Source organism: Natator depressus, chromosome 24 (genome assembly GCF_965152275.1).
Source record: "Natator depressus isolate rNatDep1 chromosome 24, rNatDep2.hap1, whole genome shotgun sequence".
Lineage (NCBI taxonomy): Eukaryota > Metazoa > Chordata > Testudines > Cheloniidae > Natator > Natator depressus.
Window position 1 is genome coordinate 8,851,377 of NC_134257.1, and position 19,728 is coordinate 8,871,104.

A 19,728-nucleotide genomic window follows, 5' to 3' on the forward strand; every position below is an offset into this window, starting at 1 on the left:
TATACATTTTCAACCTCTTGATATAACTTAATGTAGCAAATAGCCAAGAAAATGAGCACATGAAAAATTGGGAATTTAATTTTAAAGCTATCTGGAAATTATATAATCCAATGAAGAGAGTTGGTACTTTATTTTCAGCACAGCAATCAACATTTACTACAGAATAAATTATATTTATTGTCATGTGTTTTTTATTAAATGGTTCTGAATTGCAACTAAGCACTCGATTGTCACTAGCCCTATGTGCTGGTTTGCTCCCTTGTGCCGGCTTTCCCTGCTGCTGCTCACAGTACTTGAAGGGAAACAGACTCCAACACCACTTTCTACAAGCCATTACCCTCTGATCCCACTGAGGGTTACCAAAAGAAACTACATCATTTGCTCAAGAAACTCCCTGAAAAAGCACAAGAACAAATCCGCACAGACACACCCCTGGTACCCCAAACCAGGGGTATTCTATCTGCTACCCAAGATCCATAAACCTGGAAATCCTGGACACCCCATCAGCTCAGGCATTGGCACCGTGACAGTAGGATTGTCTGGCTATGGAGACTCCCTCCTCAGGCCCTACACTACCAGCACTCCCAGCTATCTTCGAGACACCACTGACTTCCTGAGGAAACTACAATCTATCATGATCTTCCTGAAAACACCATCCTGGCCACTATGGATGTAGAAGCCCTCTACACCAACATTCCACACAAAGATGGACTACAAGCCGTTAGGAACACTATCCCCGATAATGTCACGGCAAACCTGGTGGCTGAACTTTGTGACTTTGTCCTCACCCATAACTATTTCACATTTGGGGATAATGTATACCTTCAAATCAGCGGCACTGCTATGGGTACCCGCATGGCCCCACAGTATGCCAACATTTTTATGACTGACTTAGAACAACGTTTCCTCAGCTCTCGTCCCCTAATGCCCCTACTCTACTTGCGCTACATTGATGACATCTTCATCATCAGGACCCATGGAAAAGAAGCCCTTTTGGAATTCCACCATGATTTCAACAATTTCCATCCCACCATCAACCTCAGCCTGGACCAGTCCACACAAGAGATCCACTTCCTGGACACTACAGTGCTAATAAGCGATGGTCACATAAACACAACCCTATACCGGAAACCTACTGACCGCTATTCCCCTACATGCCCCCAGCTTTCATCCAGACCACACCACACGATCCATTGTCTACAGCCAAGCTCTATGATACAACCGCATTTGCTCCAACCCCTCAGACAGAGACAAACACCTACAAGATCTCTATCAAGCATTCTTACAACTACAATACCCACCTGCTGAAGTGAAGAAACAGATTGACAGAGCCAGAAGAGTATCCAGAAGTCACCTACTCCAGGACAGGCCCAACAAAGAAAATAACAGAACGCCACTAGCCATCACCTTCAGCACCCAACTAAAATCTCTCCAACGCATCATCAAGGAACTATAACCTATCCTGAAGGATGACCCATCACTCTCACAGATCTTGGGAGACAGGCCAGTCCTTGCTTACAGACAGCCCTCCAACCTGAAGCAAATACTCACCAGCAACCACACACCACACAACAGAACCACTAACCCAGGAATCTGTCCTTGCAACAAAGCCTGTTGCCAACTGTGTCCACATATCTATTCAGGGGACACCATCATACGGCCTAATCACATCAGCCACACTATCAGAGGCTCGTTCACCTGCACATCTACCAATGTGATGTATGCCATCATGTGCCAGCAATGCCCCTCTGCCATGTACATTGGCCAAACTGGACAGTCTCTACGTAAAAGAATAAATGGACACAAATCAGACGTCAAGAATGATAACATTCAAAAACCAGTCGGAGAACACTTTAATCTCTTTGGTCACTCGATTACAGACCTAAAAGTGGCAATACTTCAACAAAAAAACTTCAAAAACAGACTCCAAGGAGAGACTGCTGAATTGGAATTAATTTGCAAACTGGATACTGGATTTAGGCTTGAATAAAGACTGGGAGTGGATGGGTCATTACACAAAGTAAAACTATTTCCCCATGTTTTTTCTTCCCCCCCCCCACACTGCTCCTCGGACGTTCCTGTTAACTGCTGGAAATGGCCCACCTTGATTATCACTACAAAAGGTTTTTTTTGCCCCACTCTCCTACTGGTAATAGCTCACCTTACCTGATCACTCTCGTTACAGTGTGCATGGTAACACCCATTGTTTCATGTTCTCTGTGTATATAAATCTCCCCACTGTATTTTCCACTGAATGCATCTGATGAAGTGAGCTGTAGCTCACCAAAGCTTATGCTCAACTAAATTTGTTAGTCTCTAAGGTGCCACAAGTACTCCTTTTCTTTCTGCAGACTCTGCAGAGCTGCTCTGTTCCCATCTGTTGGAATTTTTTTCTGAGACCTTTTCCAATCAGTTCCCAAGAAATTAGCTGGGATCTGGACTTGCCACTGAGGTGTTGTGTTTTTTTTAATTGGTATACAGCAACACTACACTAAGGTGATTAAACTCAAATGCAGGAGGAAGGGTGTAGGAGTTTACCACAGCGCCAAACGCTCATAATAAAAAAATCAAATTATATACGTACACTAATGCATACATATTCCATTTTGCATTGTATCACACATAATAATTGGTTTAATAATTTTTTTTAACCAATCCTTGTACAATTCCAGAAATGTCCACAAGCTACAAAATATGGTAGTAAACAAAGCTGCAGCTGCACGCTTATCACACATTCTTCTTCTTATTATTTCTTTGTCTTTTAACAACATGTTATTTACAAGGCCATTTGTAAATTCATGCTTTGTCCTTTGTTAACCTCTATTTCCTTACTTCCGTTTTCTTTCATTGTTTCTGCAAGGCCTATGCTGCCTTGCTTAAAAGCGTAGAGAGGTTTCATCCCCAAGATGGCCAACATAGCTACACTGCCCAACGTGTTGGTGTATGGGGTGCCAAATATAGATCTGGTGCAGTTTACTAACTCCCTAGAGCAGCCAGGAAACTGGGAGAGAGATTGTGACTTCCTCCTGGACTGTTCCAGAATCAGTTCTGCGCCTACCTACCCACCCATTACTCTGGGCAAATTGCTCTCTCACAATCTAGGCTAAAAGAAATATAGAGACAGAATGTGACACCCACTGGATAGTACTTACATCACAAGAGGTCTTGCTGAAATCAATGGGATTTTTTGTGGCGTAAGATACAACCAGTCAGTGATCAGTCAGTGTGAATGAGGGTATCACAGTCTGTCCCACAATAATTAGGAATTATGTTTCAGTGGAAATATTGCTTGACCTTTGTGTTTAGACTCCTGCGATACCTTGTTGATGGCTTAACACCTCTTTGTTAAAGGAGCAACACAGTGCTTATGATTTTATCATGAGTCTTGCAATATTTGATGTTTTCCTTAAGACCCCAGCTGCTGGAATCAAGAGGCTGTTGTTTTTGTTAAGTTTCAGAGTAGCAGCCGTGTTAGTCTGTATTTGCAAAAAGAAAAGGAGTACTTGTGGCACCTTAGAGACTAACCAATTTATTTGAGCATAAGCTTTCATGAGCTGTAGCTCACAAAAGCTTATGCTCAAATAAATTGGTTAGTCTCTAAGGTGCCACAAGTACTCCTTTTCTTTTTGTTTTTGTTAAGTAAGCCTCTAGCCGTCATGGTTAGAGAGAAAAGTTTGAAAACATGAAAGGAGTGTGCCCTAAAGGCTCAGAAACCAGAAGGCAATTAAAAAGAATGCAAAGTTGGGGTTTGTTTATGTTGCTTAATAATCATGAGATTTTAAAACAAACAATCTAACGATTTTGGGGGCCTGACTCCTGACTTTTGAGTGCTTGGGATTGGCAATATTGAAACAGCAATTTGCAAAGGGAATAAAGCAAGAACTTGAATATCACTTGTAAAAGGGGAAAAATGGTCTTAGCCCCTGATTTGCATCTTTTTGCTATACGGAAAGATCCCCCCCCACTTTTTCCTTAACATAGGACATCCAGGTCTTGTCTGCCTTGTTTTTCTTGGATGGCTAAAGAAGGGGCAGGTCTAGTACATCCTGGATACCAAGAAAATTGAACCTGATTAATTGCCAAGGGAAGTGATTTTCTTTTGACTATTTCTTTGTTTTTATTAACACCTATTTAACCCAAACAGTTGGAAGTCTTTTGTTAAAGACTTCAGACTCTTAAAATTTAAAAAACAAAAAGGAGTACTTGTGGCACCTTAGAGACTAACAAATTTATTTGAGCATAAGCTTTCGTGAGCTCACGAAAGCTTATGCTCAAATAAATCTGTTAGTCTCTAAGGTGCCACAAGTACTCCTTTTCTTTTTGTGCATACAGACTAACACTGCTGCTACTCTGAAACCTTAAAATTTAAAGATTCAAAAGCCTTCAGTTTGCTCTCAGTCCACATCTCTGTGTCTTTCAAGGGAACACAACAGCAAAATTTGACATTCATGATATTTCAAGAACTTTTCAGGTGTTTTTTATGCAAATAAGGATGCAAGTTTTATTTTATTTCCTCTTTGGGGCATTTAAAAGGTTTTATTTGTTTGGGTTGTTTTTATTAGTTAAATGAGGTATTTCAGTATGAAGTCCTATGGGACTTTATCTGAGACAGCTGGAGGTATGCATCAGAAGTTACATAATAAAAATATTCCCTTTTAAGCATAAACCAGTCTATGGACAAGTTATAACCATAGAGTTCTCACTGAAATTTTTGGGTGCATTTGCCAAGATATTACTTGAGAATTTAATCTTTTATGGTTTAATAGGGTAAACAATTATTTAAATAAATTATTGGCCAATAAAGCTGAATATATATACATTGTGCAGATTAAACCTAAAGAATTATGATTCTTTTAAGAAGACGATAAGCATTTGACCTAGCAAATATGGAAACTAGAGACCATCAGAGCCCAGATCTTCAGCTGGTATAGGTCTCTTCTTATTATTCTGGAGAAAGCCTTATTGGATCTCAGAGATATAAATAAAGAGCTTGACTGCTTTTCTAGAAAGCTGCTAACACATGCTGATTAATCTTTTCTTAACTGTTTTTAATTCTGGTCTTGGACAACTGACAATATTATGAGCCAAAATGTGAGCTTGTTACTTGGGCAAACTCTCTGAGGAAAGACAGTAAAAAATTAGTAAAAAGTATGTTAAGGACCTCAGAATTTATATCCTAATGATCCAAAGGACCGTAGGATTGGGTCCTGAACCAGGATATTTCTCTGGAGGAAGCTGTTGTGGCTAATAAAAGCGGTTTTTTTAAATCAAAAGTTTTGTTTGTCTCATCAACTCCCAGCTGGGATTTCCTCTTGCAGTTTCTGTAAACATCCATTTGTTATAATTTCAGCATTACAAACCGCAAGCATTTAAAAATCATGAATCAGCCCCTCAAAAATCATGAGATTTAATTTGGGGTCCTTTTTATTGGTTCTGTTTTGACTCACAGTTTGGCCCTGTTTTTAAGTGGATAGGAGCAGAGCAGGATAAAACTTTAAATTTCTCATGCTGGGTGTTTGCCTTAGGATGAATCTTTTTGGAAACTTTTAGGTAAAACGGTTCAGGAATTTCCAAGAATGAGTTTAGGGAAAAAGATGTTAAAAATTTTTTTACAACAGTTTCATTGAGAAGCTTTAGTGCCTTCATGGTTTCGAGCACTAGAGATTTGAAATTTGGTAGGGGGTTTCCCTGGTGTCAGTGATGTGCCTTTTGCTGTACCTGTAAAAATTTGCTCAAATATGGGGAAGTTATGAGCCTCTGAAAATCACAGTTTGCACATGCTCAGCAGAGACTTTAGGGTTTGGCAGCTAAGAAGTCCAAAGTGTCCATAGGCAGTAAGCATATGCCATCCCTCACAGCTCCTACATGCCACCAGTCTGGGCATTTGCCATTCTCATAGATCGACTGGGACTGCTCCCTCCATGAGCAGCAGGAGCTGAGATTGCTCCTTCTGGCTGCTGGAGCTGTTGTGGCACCAGGCACAGGAACTGAGAGTAGGCAGAATCTCTCTCGTGCTCTCAATGCACCTCCATGCACCCAGCATGGAGAAGGAGGAGGCTGCCTGATCCAAATGCAGAGAAATGATGGTGGTGAGGACTAAAGGCAGAAGAAGTTGCAAGAGCCAGAGGCTGCGGAGGAGCAGGGAGGGAGAAAGGCAGAAGCTAAGCATTGGCGGGAGAGGATAGGAGCAAAGCAGGAAGGAGACAAGCTAGGCGCACAAGGGCAGATGGGTCCCCTACAGAGCCTGGAATTTAACACAGGAGCCCTCAGTCTTTGTTCCTTTGTTGTCAGCAAATAACTGTGAAACCCACTTGCAAAGGGTATGATTCATCCAATCTCCAAAGACTGGTCCATGTAGAGGATAACAGCCTACTATTGCTACCAGTTGCTCCATTAACTGGTACATTAACTCCATTACATCAAGAATTGTAACGTTCAAAAACCAGTAAGAGAGCACTTCAGTCTCCCTGGACACTCAATAACAGACTTAAAAGTGGCAATTCTTCTTCAAAAACAGACTTCAACGAGAAACTGCAGAACTGGAATTAATTTGCAAACTGGACACCATCAAATTAGGCCTGAATAAAGACTGGGAGTGGATGGGTCATTACAAAAAGTACTTTTTCCCTCTCTTGATATTCACCCCTTCTTGTCAAATGTTGAGAATAGGCCACTTCCACCTTAATTGAATTGGCCTCTTTAGCACTGACCCCCAACTTGGTAAGGCAACTCCCATCTTTTCATGTGCTGTAATATTTATACTGCTTACTGTATTTTTCACTCCATGCATCTGGTGAAGTGGGTTTTAGCCCACGAAAGCTTATGCCCAAATAAATTTGTTAGTCTCTAGGGTGCCACAAAGACTCCTCATTGTTTTTCCATTAATTGAAGTGATAGAGGTCTGTGTGTGGATCTGAAGGCCTGAATCCTGCTGTTGACCAAATTTTGGGGTCAGTATGGTTCCACATGATGGAATTTTTTTTCCCCTTTATTTTTTAATAAACTAGGGAATTACATTCCAAAAAACTATATTAAAAGAACATTAAGGTTGCAAAATCAAGCACTGACAAGTTAGGAAAAGCCAGAATGAAGATTTGCCCATGGAAACTTAATTTCTCTTGTATGTATACATTATGAAAACACTCTTTAATTACACAATCACATACTATTTTTAACACAGGACCCCCATCTCATTCAATGCAGAGAATGTATGGTACTTTGAGGATGAATCACGGTTGTGTAGTGAATGAGTGTTGTCTGTAGGACCTCTGCTTCATTTGTTGCAGAAGCTGAAAGGTGTGGGGGGTTTGGTTTTGTTTGTTTCTATTGTAATAGGGATGCTGCTTTTTATGACAGCTGGGACTGCAACATGTGCTGCTGGGATGTGTTGGGAAAGCGGTGACAGGAGGTGAATCTTAGGCAGCTCTGGGTCTCTGTTGGGAACAGGAGATCTTGGAATAGGAGACAGACCTGTCTGTCTAAGTACTTATCTGGACCCCGTGAAGGGTGTGTTGTGAATGAGAGATTGCAAAAAGAGAAAGGATGGTCTTCTGGTTAAAGAAGTAGAATACTACCTTGAAGAATTGAAGTAAAAAAACCTGCAGTTGTGAGTCTCAGGGCCCCAATCAGCTGGCTCGGACTCGTGGGGCTCAGGCTGCAGGGTTATACCATGAGCACAAATCAGCTGACCCAGGCCAATCCTGGCTGTGCCACGGGTCTTTTATTGCAGTGTAGACATACCCTTGCACGGGCTCCAACTCCGGGGGTGCTCCGGGGCTGGAGCACCCACGGGGAAAAATTGGTGGCTGCTCTGCACCCACTGGCAGTCAAGCTCCCCACCCCATCCCGCCCCCACCGCCTCTCCTGGGCGCGCCACGTCCCTGCTTCTCCTCCCAGTGTTTGCTGCCACAAAACAGCTGTTTCATGGCAACAAGCTCTGGGAGGGAAGGGAGAGGAGCAGGAACATGGTGCACTCAGGGGAAGAGGTGGGGCCAGGCATTTGGAGAAGGGGTTGGAATGGGGGCGGGGCATGGGCAGAGTTGGGGTGGGGCTGGAGGCAAAGCGGGGGGGTCGAGCACTCACCAGCGCCAGCAGAAGTCAGCGCCTGTGTACCCTTGGAGTCTATCCCTGCCTCTGCCACAGGGTTCCTATGTGATGCTGGGCTAGTTGCTTAAAACAAAATTTTCACAGCTGGCAACTACTTGGGTGTTCCTCATTTTGTGTCTGCTCAATGTGAGACATCTGGGGCCAGATTTGCACAAGTGCTGAGTGCTCACAACCAGGGTGGATTTGATTTAAATAAAATTGATTTAAATCACTAGTCAGGAAGACTTGATTTAATCATGGATTTCTACGTAAAAGTGCATTCTTGTTGATTGTTATAACCTTAATACATATTCTTCACAACTCAGAGATAGCTGTAGGTTTCATTTTTAGAAGGTACACACTATACATTTTTAAACAGTGATTTATTTTGAAAACTTTTCAGATTAGTTTTACAGCTATATCAGAAAATGAATGATTGTTTAGTTATTTCATTTACCAAACGTAATTGAAGCAGATATTTATGAAGTCATTGGGAGGTGAACTCTCATTAATATTTGGAGGATTTTCTTGCCATGTAGTATTAGGAGGAGAACATCACCAGACAGACATTTAAATTGTTTTAGTTAACTAAAACAATGTTAAATATTCTGCATATTTTTCTTCAACAGTAAATATATAATATTTTAACGAAAAAGCATATGTCCCTCACTTCTCATGTTTATCTCCAGACTCCTTCTCCAGATCTATTCCGCCCCCAACAGTCTTCGATTCATTGAACTTTTTGAAACTTTGCACTTTTAAAGAGAGATAAGGGATTGACTCTGTGTACACAAATTTGCACAGGGACAACAGGGTTGAGGTCTATTATTTCTCAGCTCTATAATTTATTTAAAAACATTTTTGCTGTTAACAAGAATGTTATCTCTGGAGACACAAATCCACAGTTTGAGAACTGCAAAACTAAGCATCTCTGATGGTATCTTCTAGACTGAGCACTGAGTCCCACTAGGTAGATAGAAAGATTAACCTAAATAATCTATACAGAAGCCCCTGAAACCCCATAAAATTGGGTCCCTAATCCATGAAGTATTGGAACTCGTTTACAAAACTTTTCTTAAACATTACATGAATATATTGTCTTATACTATAGAATTATATTTTATAATCCCTATTTCATGATGAGATACATTGTAGCTCAAAGGTATCTTTAGGTAGGTTTTTGAGGAAAAAAACATATAAAAAAAATCTGATTTAAATTAAAAAAAAAATCATGGATTTTTATCCACCCTGCTCACAACTGCAACTGAAGTCAATTGGAGCTATGCTTTGATCACTATGCAAAATGCTAGGTGCTCTGAAAAAAATCAGACGATAGGCATCTCAAATTGCGCACCCAAAGTTAGTTCCTTTTCCTCTCTCTCTCTCTCTCTGATCCTCTCTACGGTAAGAGAATTCCATGTGCAGTATAATGTTTTGTTTTGGTAAGGGTTTTATTTTTGGTCCTTTATTTTGATACTTATTTCACAATCAGAAGAGGAAAAAAATAACGTTATTCGGCCAAATCCTTCAGTCCTTACTCAGTCAAAACTCTCAATGCCACTTTTCCTAAAGGTTGCATAATTTATTCTCTTATTTTGTAGACATCCATTTAAACATACACTGTGCTTTACAGACACTGAAAGGACAAGATCCCAATCCCAAGCTGCCTGTAAAGACAAATATGAGAAGAGTATTATTTACAATTGGATGATGATATTTATTTTCCTAGTATGTTTACCCTGACTTCGTTGGCCAACATATTTTGGTTTTGGATTAATGACAACCGTAAAAGCTGAGGAGAATGAAGGTCAGATCCATGCTTCATGAGGAAGGTTTGCAGCTGGTGTGATGATGGGATAAGTGATACAAACAAAGCGTTGCATAATTTTTGGTTTCTTAATGTGTTAAAGTATTGGGTGTGGGGAGAGGTCAGTGATGGGGTATATAGATTGAAATTGACCATCCATCCATCCATCTTGTCCAGGGAAGCTTTGAGCAAAAGTAATTGCCAGCTCAGATTGTAATTGTTGACTTGCAGCATGTGAAATATGTTTGATATGTCTCAGCCCAGTTCCTAGTGAACAATTATTGTTATTTTTATCATGGTAACATCTACGGACCCCACTGTACTAGGCTGTCTGCAAACAAACAGACAGTTGTTGCCTTGGAGAGCTCACAATCTAGTATCCACAACACACCCTTAATTGGTACAATTGTTGGTGGTCATAGCACTGAAACCAAAAAATTGAAAGAACCTGGGACAACTCAATGTACATGCTGTCTGCATTTGAAGAATTATAGATCAGAACATGATGACGTGCAGATCATCTTGTGCGGTTTGAGAATGGTCTGCATAGACTCTCACAAAGAGCTATAAATAAAAAATTATGGCATCTGAAGTTATCTGCTTAATACATACCTTCATTTCACATTCTGTACAGTGCAATCAGGTTGTCATCTGTTATTGCAAAAGTGGGGAGGGTGGCAGATATTGTTAAATCTCATGATTCAGGGCGTAAGATGATTGCTTCAGGTATGAAGAAGAACTCAATCATTCATCACATACAGCATTGCACAACTGGCCATGGAGAAGAAAAAATTTGCCTCCGTGTGATTACTGGGGATGTGGGACACCAGAACAGATGGGCCAAATGTCTGATTCTCTGTAACCAATTCAGGGTTCTCAGACATCAGGTGCGGCTCATACATCAATTAAAAATCTGTGGGCTAAATTCAAAGGACATACAATTTTTGTATTGCTATAAATATACTGAATTAGAAACTGATATGGTTATTCTAGTACAAACCCCTCCTGTGGATGTAGGTATGTTATAAAGGTACTTTATAACAGTGTAGCTTATAAACCCCTAGTTGTATCGTTTTAGCTATATGGGTTTCTAAACCAACATAATTATAACAGTACAAAAATTGTGTTTAGATCAACCCAAAGCAATGTATAAATGGGTCTAAGAGAATGGAAGTTAGTCATCAACGCTTCGATGTCATGGTAATAAGTGCTATACAGAAACCTCAGACAGATGGAGAGGTAGAACTTACACTCTGAAGGACCAAACGAAGTTGTACGTTACTCATGGTGGTTGTTGTTTTTTTCCCCTTCTCTCTTAAACAGAGTTTGTCCTGCTCTGAGTGTTATAGTTTTGACTGGGTGAATGTGCTGAACCTGACTTCACCATCCTGCACCCCATGCACTGGGCCTGCCAGCTCCACTCTCCTGGCTCCACAGCTCAAAGCTAAGTTGCAGTTCTCCTCCAAGGTCTATATGTACGCAACATAATCAAGGCCCGACTCCAATTCTGTGCTCATGATAGACACCTTCCAAGGTGAATACTAAGTCTCACTTCTTCCATGCCAACCACTAGACATAAGTCAAAGATACTTAGGGTTATATTTGTTGTTTTTTTAGTTAACTGAGCCAACGTGAAGCACACATGGCTAACCTGAGTAACAGCCTGATCATATTGCTGTAACTCATATCCTTGCTCTGGACACATGCTCCCTGCTGTTTGGCACTCTCACTCATTGAGTGGGATTTTCACAAGCCAGCAGTAGTCTAACTCTGCTCTCCATACCTTCAATGGGTAAAACTCCCCATGATTCCAGTGGGAAGAGAGAGAGGCCAATGAGGAGCACTTGTGAAAATCCCACTTGGTGTCTAAAATTTAGGCCCTAGATCCTGCAATTGGGGTCACGTGAATGGACCCTCAGAGCTGTTTGGAGCCCCATTGGCTTCAGAGGGATGCTGCAGAAGCACGTGGGTCTTCCTGGAGGAGATGATTGCAAGATCAGAGACTTAAAATCCAAACTCTGAGACAGCTCTTCAGTATATGTTCTGGGGGTTGTTTAATACAATAAGCATGCCTTTGGGTACTCTAAAAAAATAGTAAGGTGGACTAGGGTGATATATTTCAGAGTAGCAGCCGTGTTAGTCTGTATCCACAAAAAGAAAAAAGGAGGACTTGTGGCACCTTAGAGACTAACAAATTTATTTGAGCTTAAGCTTTCGTGAGCTACAGCTCACTTCATCGGATGCATTCAGTGGAAAATACAGTGGGGAGATTTATATACACAGAACATGAAACAATGGGTGTTACCATACACACTGTAACGAGAGTGATCAGATACGGTGAGCTATTACCAGCAGGAGAGCGGGGGGGTGGAGGGGGAACCTTTTGTAGGGATAATCAAGGTGAGCCATTTCCAGCAGTTGACAAGAACGTCTGAGGAACAGTGGGTGGGGGCGGGATAAACATGGGAAAATAGTTTTACTTTGTGTAATGACCCATCCACTCCCAGTCTCTATTCAAGTCTAAGTTAATTGTATCCAGTTTGCAAATTAATTCCAATTCAGCAGTCTCTCCTTGGAGTCTGTTTTTGAAGTTTTTTTGTTGAAGAATTGCCACTTTTAGGTCTGTAATCGAGTGACCAAAGAGATTGAAGTGTTCTCCGACTGGTTTTTGAATGTTATCATTCTTGACGTCTGATTTGTGTCCATTTATTCTTTTACGTAGAGACTGTCCAGTTTGGCCAATGTACATGGCAGAGGGGCATTGCTGGCACATGATGGTGTATATCCCATCCGATGAAGTGAGCTGAAGCTCACGAAAGCTTATGCTCAAATCAATTTGTTAGTCTCTAAGGTGCCACAAGTCCTCCTTTTCTTTTTAGGGTGATATAGTTACTCTTTTAAAATGGTAGCTTGAAAAACACTGAAGTAGGCAACTATTTTTAGCTAAAATTACATGTTAAAAACAAATCATTAAGGAGGGAACAGGGTGTGGGGTAGGCAGTGGTGGGTCCTCTTGTATTAATTTTGATTAAATAAATGAGCCAAAGATATTAACATAACCACAGTGTTAAACAAGGTCTGGTGTTTGGTATATAGAAACTTCAGCCTGCTTAATACCATGGCAAAACACTATTAAAAGTCCTTTGAACTTTTTATTAAAGATACAGAACAGAAGGGAAAGTATTTGAAATGTAAAGTATTAAGTAAAGCTTTCATTTTAACAACATCCCTTGTTCCCTTTCCCTGCAGAGATTTAGAAGGAAAAACCTCATTTGACAGTCTTGTAGATGTTGTTAAAGACGGTAAAAACTGTTCTTCTGGGGAAAAGAGAAGATGTTAGTTGAAATGAGCTGGAACTGTTGCCAAAGTTCAAACCAGTTTCATCTCAGGTAGTATTGGGATTCACGATGTCACCAGAGTCCCTCTCTGGCCCGAGTTGGTCAGAATATGTCTCAGGATTAGGACAAAAAGTGTCTGGAGTCCTAGAAGATGCGGGGGGGAGGGGAGGGTGAGAGAAAGAGAAGGGACGGGGCAGCCCTGATGTGAAGCTCACTCCAGTAGCCTCCATCTGTTCTTCCTGATTTTTTTTTCTGTTCTTCTCCACACAAATTCCCTTTTTCTTTCTTTAAGGACCCCCAAAGGGAATGGTGGGTGGTATAGCCCAACCCCTCATTATTTAGTATACCAATTATGCCTAATATCCAACATGCCAATTTTGGTTTGTTAATTTCCGGTTTCACATATTGTTTTTACCAACCATGATTTTTGAATCAGTCCTTGAATCATATCATGGTCTTTTTGTTCAGACTAATTCAGTTTTTCTGTCTCCGTTTTGTTCCTTTTCCCATCAACTCTTCTTGTTATAGTTATTGTATCATCTACTTTTTACAACTGAGCTCGCAATTAAAGTACATTTGTCAGCCCAATTATCACAACGGCCCCCAGAAATTAAACTGTGTAGAATTTGACAAGGTACAAAAATAACTATTAGCAGAAACAGCCCAAGGACAGGTAGGAGTTATAACCTCATGTTTCTCGAGTGATTCTTTCTGTCTGATTAAAGGAGTGGCTTTGCTCAGAGCCAGAGGGAGCAGTGTCTGCCTAATGTGCCTGGAGACCAGGGTGAAGAGTGAGAAAAATAATACATATCCCTTATATAATGCTTTCCATCTGTAGCTAACATGGCAGTATCCCCATTATTAGAGATGAAGAAACAGAGGAACAAAGACAGATTCACAGATTCCAATGCCAGAAGGGATCATTGTGATCATCTAGCCTGATCTCCTATATAACACGGGCCAGGAACTTCCCCAAAATAATCCCTAGAGCAGATCTTTTAGATAAATTTACAATCTTGATTTAAAAATTGGCAGGGATGGAGACTAGAGTCCACCACAACTCCCAGCAAATTGTTCCAATGAGTAATTACTCTGTTAAATATTTACACCTTCTGTCCAAAAGACTAGCCAAACACCCAGCAGGTCAGTGGCTGAGCTGGGAATACAACCCATACTGGCAAATATTAAATGAATTCTCAATAGAACAGCGGTTCCCAAACTTGTTCCGCCGCTTGTGCAGGGAAAGCCCCTGGCAGGCTGGGCTGGTTTGTTTACCTGCTGCGTCCGCAGGTTCAGCTGATCGCGAGTCCCAGTGGCCATGGTTTGCTGCTCCAGGCCAATGGGAGCTGCTGGAAGCGGCGTGGGCCGAGGGACGTACTGGCCGCCGCTTCCAGCGGCTCCCATTGGCCTGGAGCAGTGAACCGCGGCCAATGGGAGCCGCGATCGGCTGAACCTGCGGACATGGCAGGTAAACAAACCAGCTGGCGCACCAGGGGTTTTCCCTGCACAAGCAGCAGAAGAAGTTTGGGAACCACTGCAATAGAGCATTGCTAAATTTTCTTGCATCCTTTTTATGCACTATAATTGAAGCTTTGTTCATTCAAGAATTTGCAGAAGACAAATTTCAGGCCCATTGTCAACATTAACTTAATCACAAAACAGAATACATTTTGCTACAAAATGAAATGCCTTTTGATTGGAAGCAATTGATAGAGGGCAGAGTATCCAAACAGGAGAGAGAAACAATGCCATGTGACATAGACGACCCATCTCACAGCTGGAATATTGAATTGTAACTATCAAGTACTTGGAGGAATTCACAGCAAATAATTTTCGAGCACAAAACTTTTGGCAAGTGGTTTGGGAATGGCAAAAAAATTAGTTTAAAAAATGCAAACTGCTCATGTACAATTTGCATACAGGAAAAAGAGCTAAACTCACCAAATAAATTGTTAGCTGCAGTTTGTTCATTTGATTCTACCTACCAGTCCCTTGGCTCTAGTATTGTCAAGGGGGTTCTCAATGGTGGGGTTTGAGAAGAGGTTAGGGTTTCAGTTGAATAATTTGTGGATTGTGGGGGAAGGGATAGGCCTGCAGTTGTACAATGCTACATCCTCCCCTGAGAACATTTTCGGAAATGGTGGGGCAAAAAAATATTGCTCTTTAGAAAGCCAGGGGGGAAAATATTATATTTGTTCCTGATCAGGGACAGTTTAGCAGTATCCGAAGTGGAAGATGATCTTTCCTGGGAGCAGAGAAATCCCTCCCTTCAAATCATCTATTGAGTGGGGCGGGGGGAGGGGGGGGAAGAGGTGTTGGTTGATTGTGGAAGATGGCTCCCCTCAAAAAAAAAAATTAAGCTCCGAAGCTTTCATGGGAGAAATGGATCTAACTGTAACTAGCAGGAAGAGCTTTTGCAGCTGTCTTGCTTAGAGGATTGAAAAAACATGTAAATGAAAAAAAACCACCGGCCTGCCAAGCAAGAGACAATTGGGAGCTGTAACTAGGTCATGCATTCACTGCCTGCTGGAGAACTTGAAATATTGCCTAGAAGCAAGAGTTTTATGAACAGAATTGTTTCCTCTCCCTTTCACTGTTAAAAGCCTGTTTTTTCTCTGTGTAAGAAAGCTATTGGTGTGCCGCAAACATACACACATCCCTAGTACATGGGTAGAAGCAGGTGGGAGCTCCACCAGAACCAGCTGCGTTACCAAGCTGCGTTGGGGAAGGGAGCAGTAGAGTCCTTCAGAGCCTTAATAGCGTCCCTGTGTATTATTAGCAGAGAGAGAAGGAGGTGGTGTGCTACTCTGGAACCTCCTACATGCTTTCCACCATTAGACCTCCCCTTTGCAGCTCCCTTCCAAACCCTCCTGCCCGCCCACTGAACTGCTATATATGATCCTTCAATACCAGCCTTTGCTGTGTGGAATTTTCTCCTGTCACACTGCAAACGCTGCTTATTCCAAGTCATAAGCAGCGGAGAATCTGACCAGAAGGCACTCAACATGGGTAAGAAACTGTCCCCAGTCTGCAACTAGCATTAGGCATGAAGACCTACAGTTTTGGCTGGTGGTTCCAACCTGTTATCTTGCTGCTGTTGGTATTTGCAGGCTGCAGCATTTATCCTTTGAAACTTCTTACTTTTTCCCTAAGCAGGGACTTGCAGATTTGCTACTGAATAACCAGTGCAGAGTACATGTAAGGAGCACTGCGGGCTAAAGTTTTGTTTGACTGATAAAAAGTTTTTCTTTAAGCTACTTAAACTAAAAACAACACTAAGTTTTAAAATCTTTAACTGCATCTCTTGGTATGTGAGCAACAGCTACATTTGTTTGTTTCAGAATTTGGAAGCTGCATGAAATGAGTAATAACGGTAATCTTGCTGAGTGACTAATTCTGAATCTCCCCTCTTTTAAGGGAGACTGTCAGGTAGCTAAGGACCAACATATAACACTGTATTTACTTGCTTTCTACAAATCCTACTACAAATATAAACTCCTTTTGGAAACATTTTTTGGGGAAACAATGAACACAAATAGAGGATTTTTTTCTTTAGATATAAATATTCCCCTATATTATTTACAGCCTAACTAGTATATTGTGCTTGTCATGTAACATGACAAGGTCCTTGGAGACCATGGTAAAAAACCCTTATAGAGGCAGAATGCTAAACTGACTAGACTGGTTTAATTGTCCAACCTGAATATTTCCTTTCTGCAGTTCTGACAGTATAAATGGTGAAAAGTAAACTAGAGTTTGTTTATTAGGAGGATTTGATTAGTAACACAGATAAGGCTCCTGTCATAATGACTGCAGTGTACATGCCTAAAGAGTGATCCGAATACCATACATATAGAGAAAACTATGTCTCTGTGCCAATACTGAATTGAGATGCTTTATGGATTTCTGATTAACCCTAAATCAATCTCCGATGGGGGAGGAGGAAGCCCTCTTGTGCAGGTTTTTAGAGTCGAGACAGAATCCTCGATCTCCATGATCATGAGTGATCAGTTGTTTAGGTGGGGTCTTGTTTCGCTTTTTCACACAAGTGTTACTTTTGGCCCTTTCATACTGTTAATGCTTAGTTTGTGACTGTTGAACAATGGCATAATTACTGCTATTGTCCTCCAGGTCTGCTATATATGCTTATCAGCTTAATGTGGGCAAAGTTATGTCATAAAACTAACTTGTTTGATTACCTCCTTTTTAATGTGTTACTGGATAAGTTAAACAATCTTGCAGCTGGATAAGAGAACTGTCTGTTTGTTCAAACTAACAAGCAGATGATGTGCAAAAGATATTCCACTGCACCAATCTAATGCTTCCAGTATGAAGAGGAAAACTAAAGACTTAATCCCATTTGATTTGCTGTAAATTGGTTTCCCCCATCTCAAAAAGAGTATAGCACAGACATGCTTTAATGTAAGCTAACTTACAAAGCATACAGTAGTAGTGGTGGGCTGTGTTGATCAATGTGAAAGGTCTGTTAGGTTCATTATACAAGTTTGTTTTATGGGAGGCAGTTATAACTTGGCTATAAGAATTTAATGTTGCTGAGTCATGGTACACAGTGTCAAACTCAAATTGTGCAATCATATACATAAAAGTGTAGTTGTTTAGTGGTGCAGTTAAACATGCTGTAATCTTTCATACTCCTTTAACCTCAAACATACTGCTTTAAACTAAATTATGTAAAAAGGTATCCCTTGATTGTGCAAATGGCTGTTACATTGAACTAACTGGCATGCAATACTCTATCCAGAGGCTGAAACAGTTTTTGTGATCATATTGCATGTTGTAAGTCTATAAAACCTATAGTCTCTTTAGGCAGACTTCCAACAACTCCTGTTTTATCTGAACAGTCTGCAGATTTACTGTAGCTGCCTCAATAGGCTTTATAGCTCAGCCATAATAATGTAACAGCCAGGTTGCATAAGCATAAAGGAAATGACCTTTTTATTTTTAAAATACTGTTCTTCTTAGAAATTATTCTTAAAATAGGCTCCCTCATCCCATTTTTATCGCTTGCATGGTACCTAGTGTCTTTGGGCTTCTTTTTGTATTCCCATGGCACCTTTGCCTGATAAATCTGAAAGCATTTTACTGCTATTTATTAAAAGTCTACAGCCCCCTGGGACTAACATGATCCAATAGTTGGAAGTTGAAGCTAGACAAATTCAGACTAGAAATAAGGTATATACTTTTAACAGTGAAAATAATTAACCATCGAAACAATTTACCAAGGGTCATGGTGGATTCTCCATCACTGACAATTTTAAAATCAAGACTGGATATTTTTCTAAAATATCTGCTCTAGGAATTACTTTGGGGAAGTTCTATGGTCTGTGTTATACAGAAGGTCAGACTGGTTGATCGCAATGGTCCCTTCTGGCATTAGAATCTATGAAAGTATTATTATTCCTAAACAGGCACAGAGAAGTGAAGTGACTTGCCCTAGTAATACACTGTGAGTCAGCAATAGCTACAACTAGAACCTAGGTATCTTGAGGTTTGTTCTGACCACTAGACTAGAGCAGGAGTTCTCATCCTTTTTCTTTCTGAGGTCCCCCCAACATGCTATAAAAATTCCACAGCCCACCTGCACCCCACAACTGTTTTTCTGCATATCCACTAGATTAAAAGCCAAGGCTGGCGTTAGGGGTAGCAAGCAGGGCAATTGTCCGGGGCCCCATGAAGCTAAGTTACTTGGGCTTCAACTTCAGCCCTGGGCGGCAGGATGGTGGCGGGGCTCAGGCTTCAGCTTTCTACCCTGGGCCCCACCAAGTCTAACACCAGCCCTGCTCTCTGGTTTATTTTGGCAGACCTGCTGAAACCTGCTTGCAGCCTTCCAGGGGAGCCCAGACCTCTGGTTGAGAGCCCCTGGACTAGAGGCTACAGTCTTCACTTTCTGACTTTGTACAGCAGGTTCTCTCATTTAACAGAGCTTGGTGTGGTTAAAACACTAGGGTGGGGATGAACTGTAATTCTCAGGGATGACCTTTGGTTGTATAGGGATCCTTGGAATCATCAGAAGAACGGCCCTTTACTATTTCCATGAGGTCATGAAAACTGCCTCCCCCAACTTTAAACTCTGCTGGGTGGCAGGAGAGGAGGCGTTTCAGGCCCTGAGGTCTGTTCCTTCACTGTTCTATTGGGAATTATGGTTCATATCTTCAATATATAAATGCTGCGGTAGGCCATCCATATACCCGCTCGTTAACTAGAGCAGAGGTTGCCAAGCTGTGGCCTATGGAGCACTTGCTGGTAGTTTATGGAGTATGAGCTGGCTGCTCACATGGGGCTGCCTCACCTCTTGGTTTAAGCTGTGGGAAATAGGACAGATGGAAGAGGAAGACCGTAGCGAAGCGAAGACTCACCAGCACCGCTGCTCCTGCTGGTAGTCTGGGAATAAGCTCTTTTCCAGCCTACAGAGCACCCTCTGCAGGCCGGTGTCTCGCCTGCCACAGGTCCCCGTGTCCCTCCCGAACCCCAGTGCCT

The 19,728-nt window shown here is 41.4% G+C and overlaps 1 protein-coding gene across 2 annotated transcripts in view; it reads left to right on the forward strand.

Moving 5' to 3' along the window:
• SELENBP1 (selenium binding protein 1) overlaps window positions 1-19,728 on the forward strand; it is a 48,346-nt gene that overhangs the window by 6,817 nt on the left and 21,801 nt on the right. Inside the window, exon 2 of one of the 2 annotated variants that reach the window (XM_074938826.1) lies at window positions 11,216-11,426. In XM_074938826.1, the coding sequence (XP_074794927.1) occupies window positions 11,408-11,426 (19 nt within the window). In that variant the 5' untranslated portion in view covers window positions 11,216-11,407. Of the gene's footprint in view, window positions 1-11,215; window positions 11,427-16,095; window positions 16,240-19,728 lie in introns of those variants that run through there. The other variant, XM_074938827.1, reaches the window with a different exon arrangement.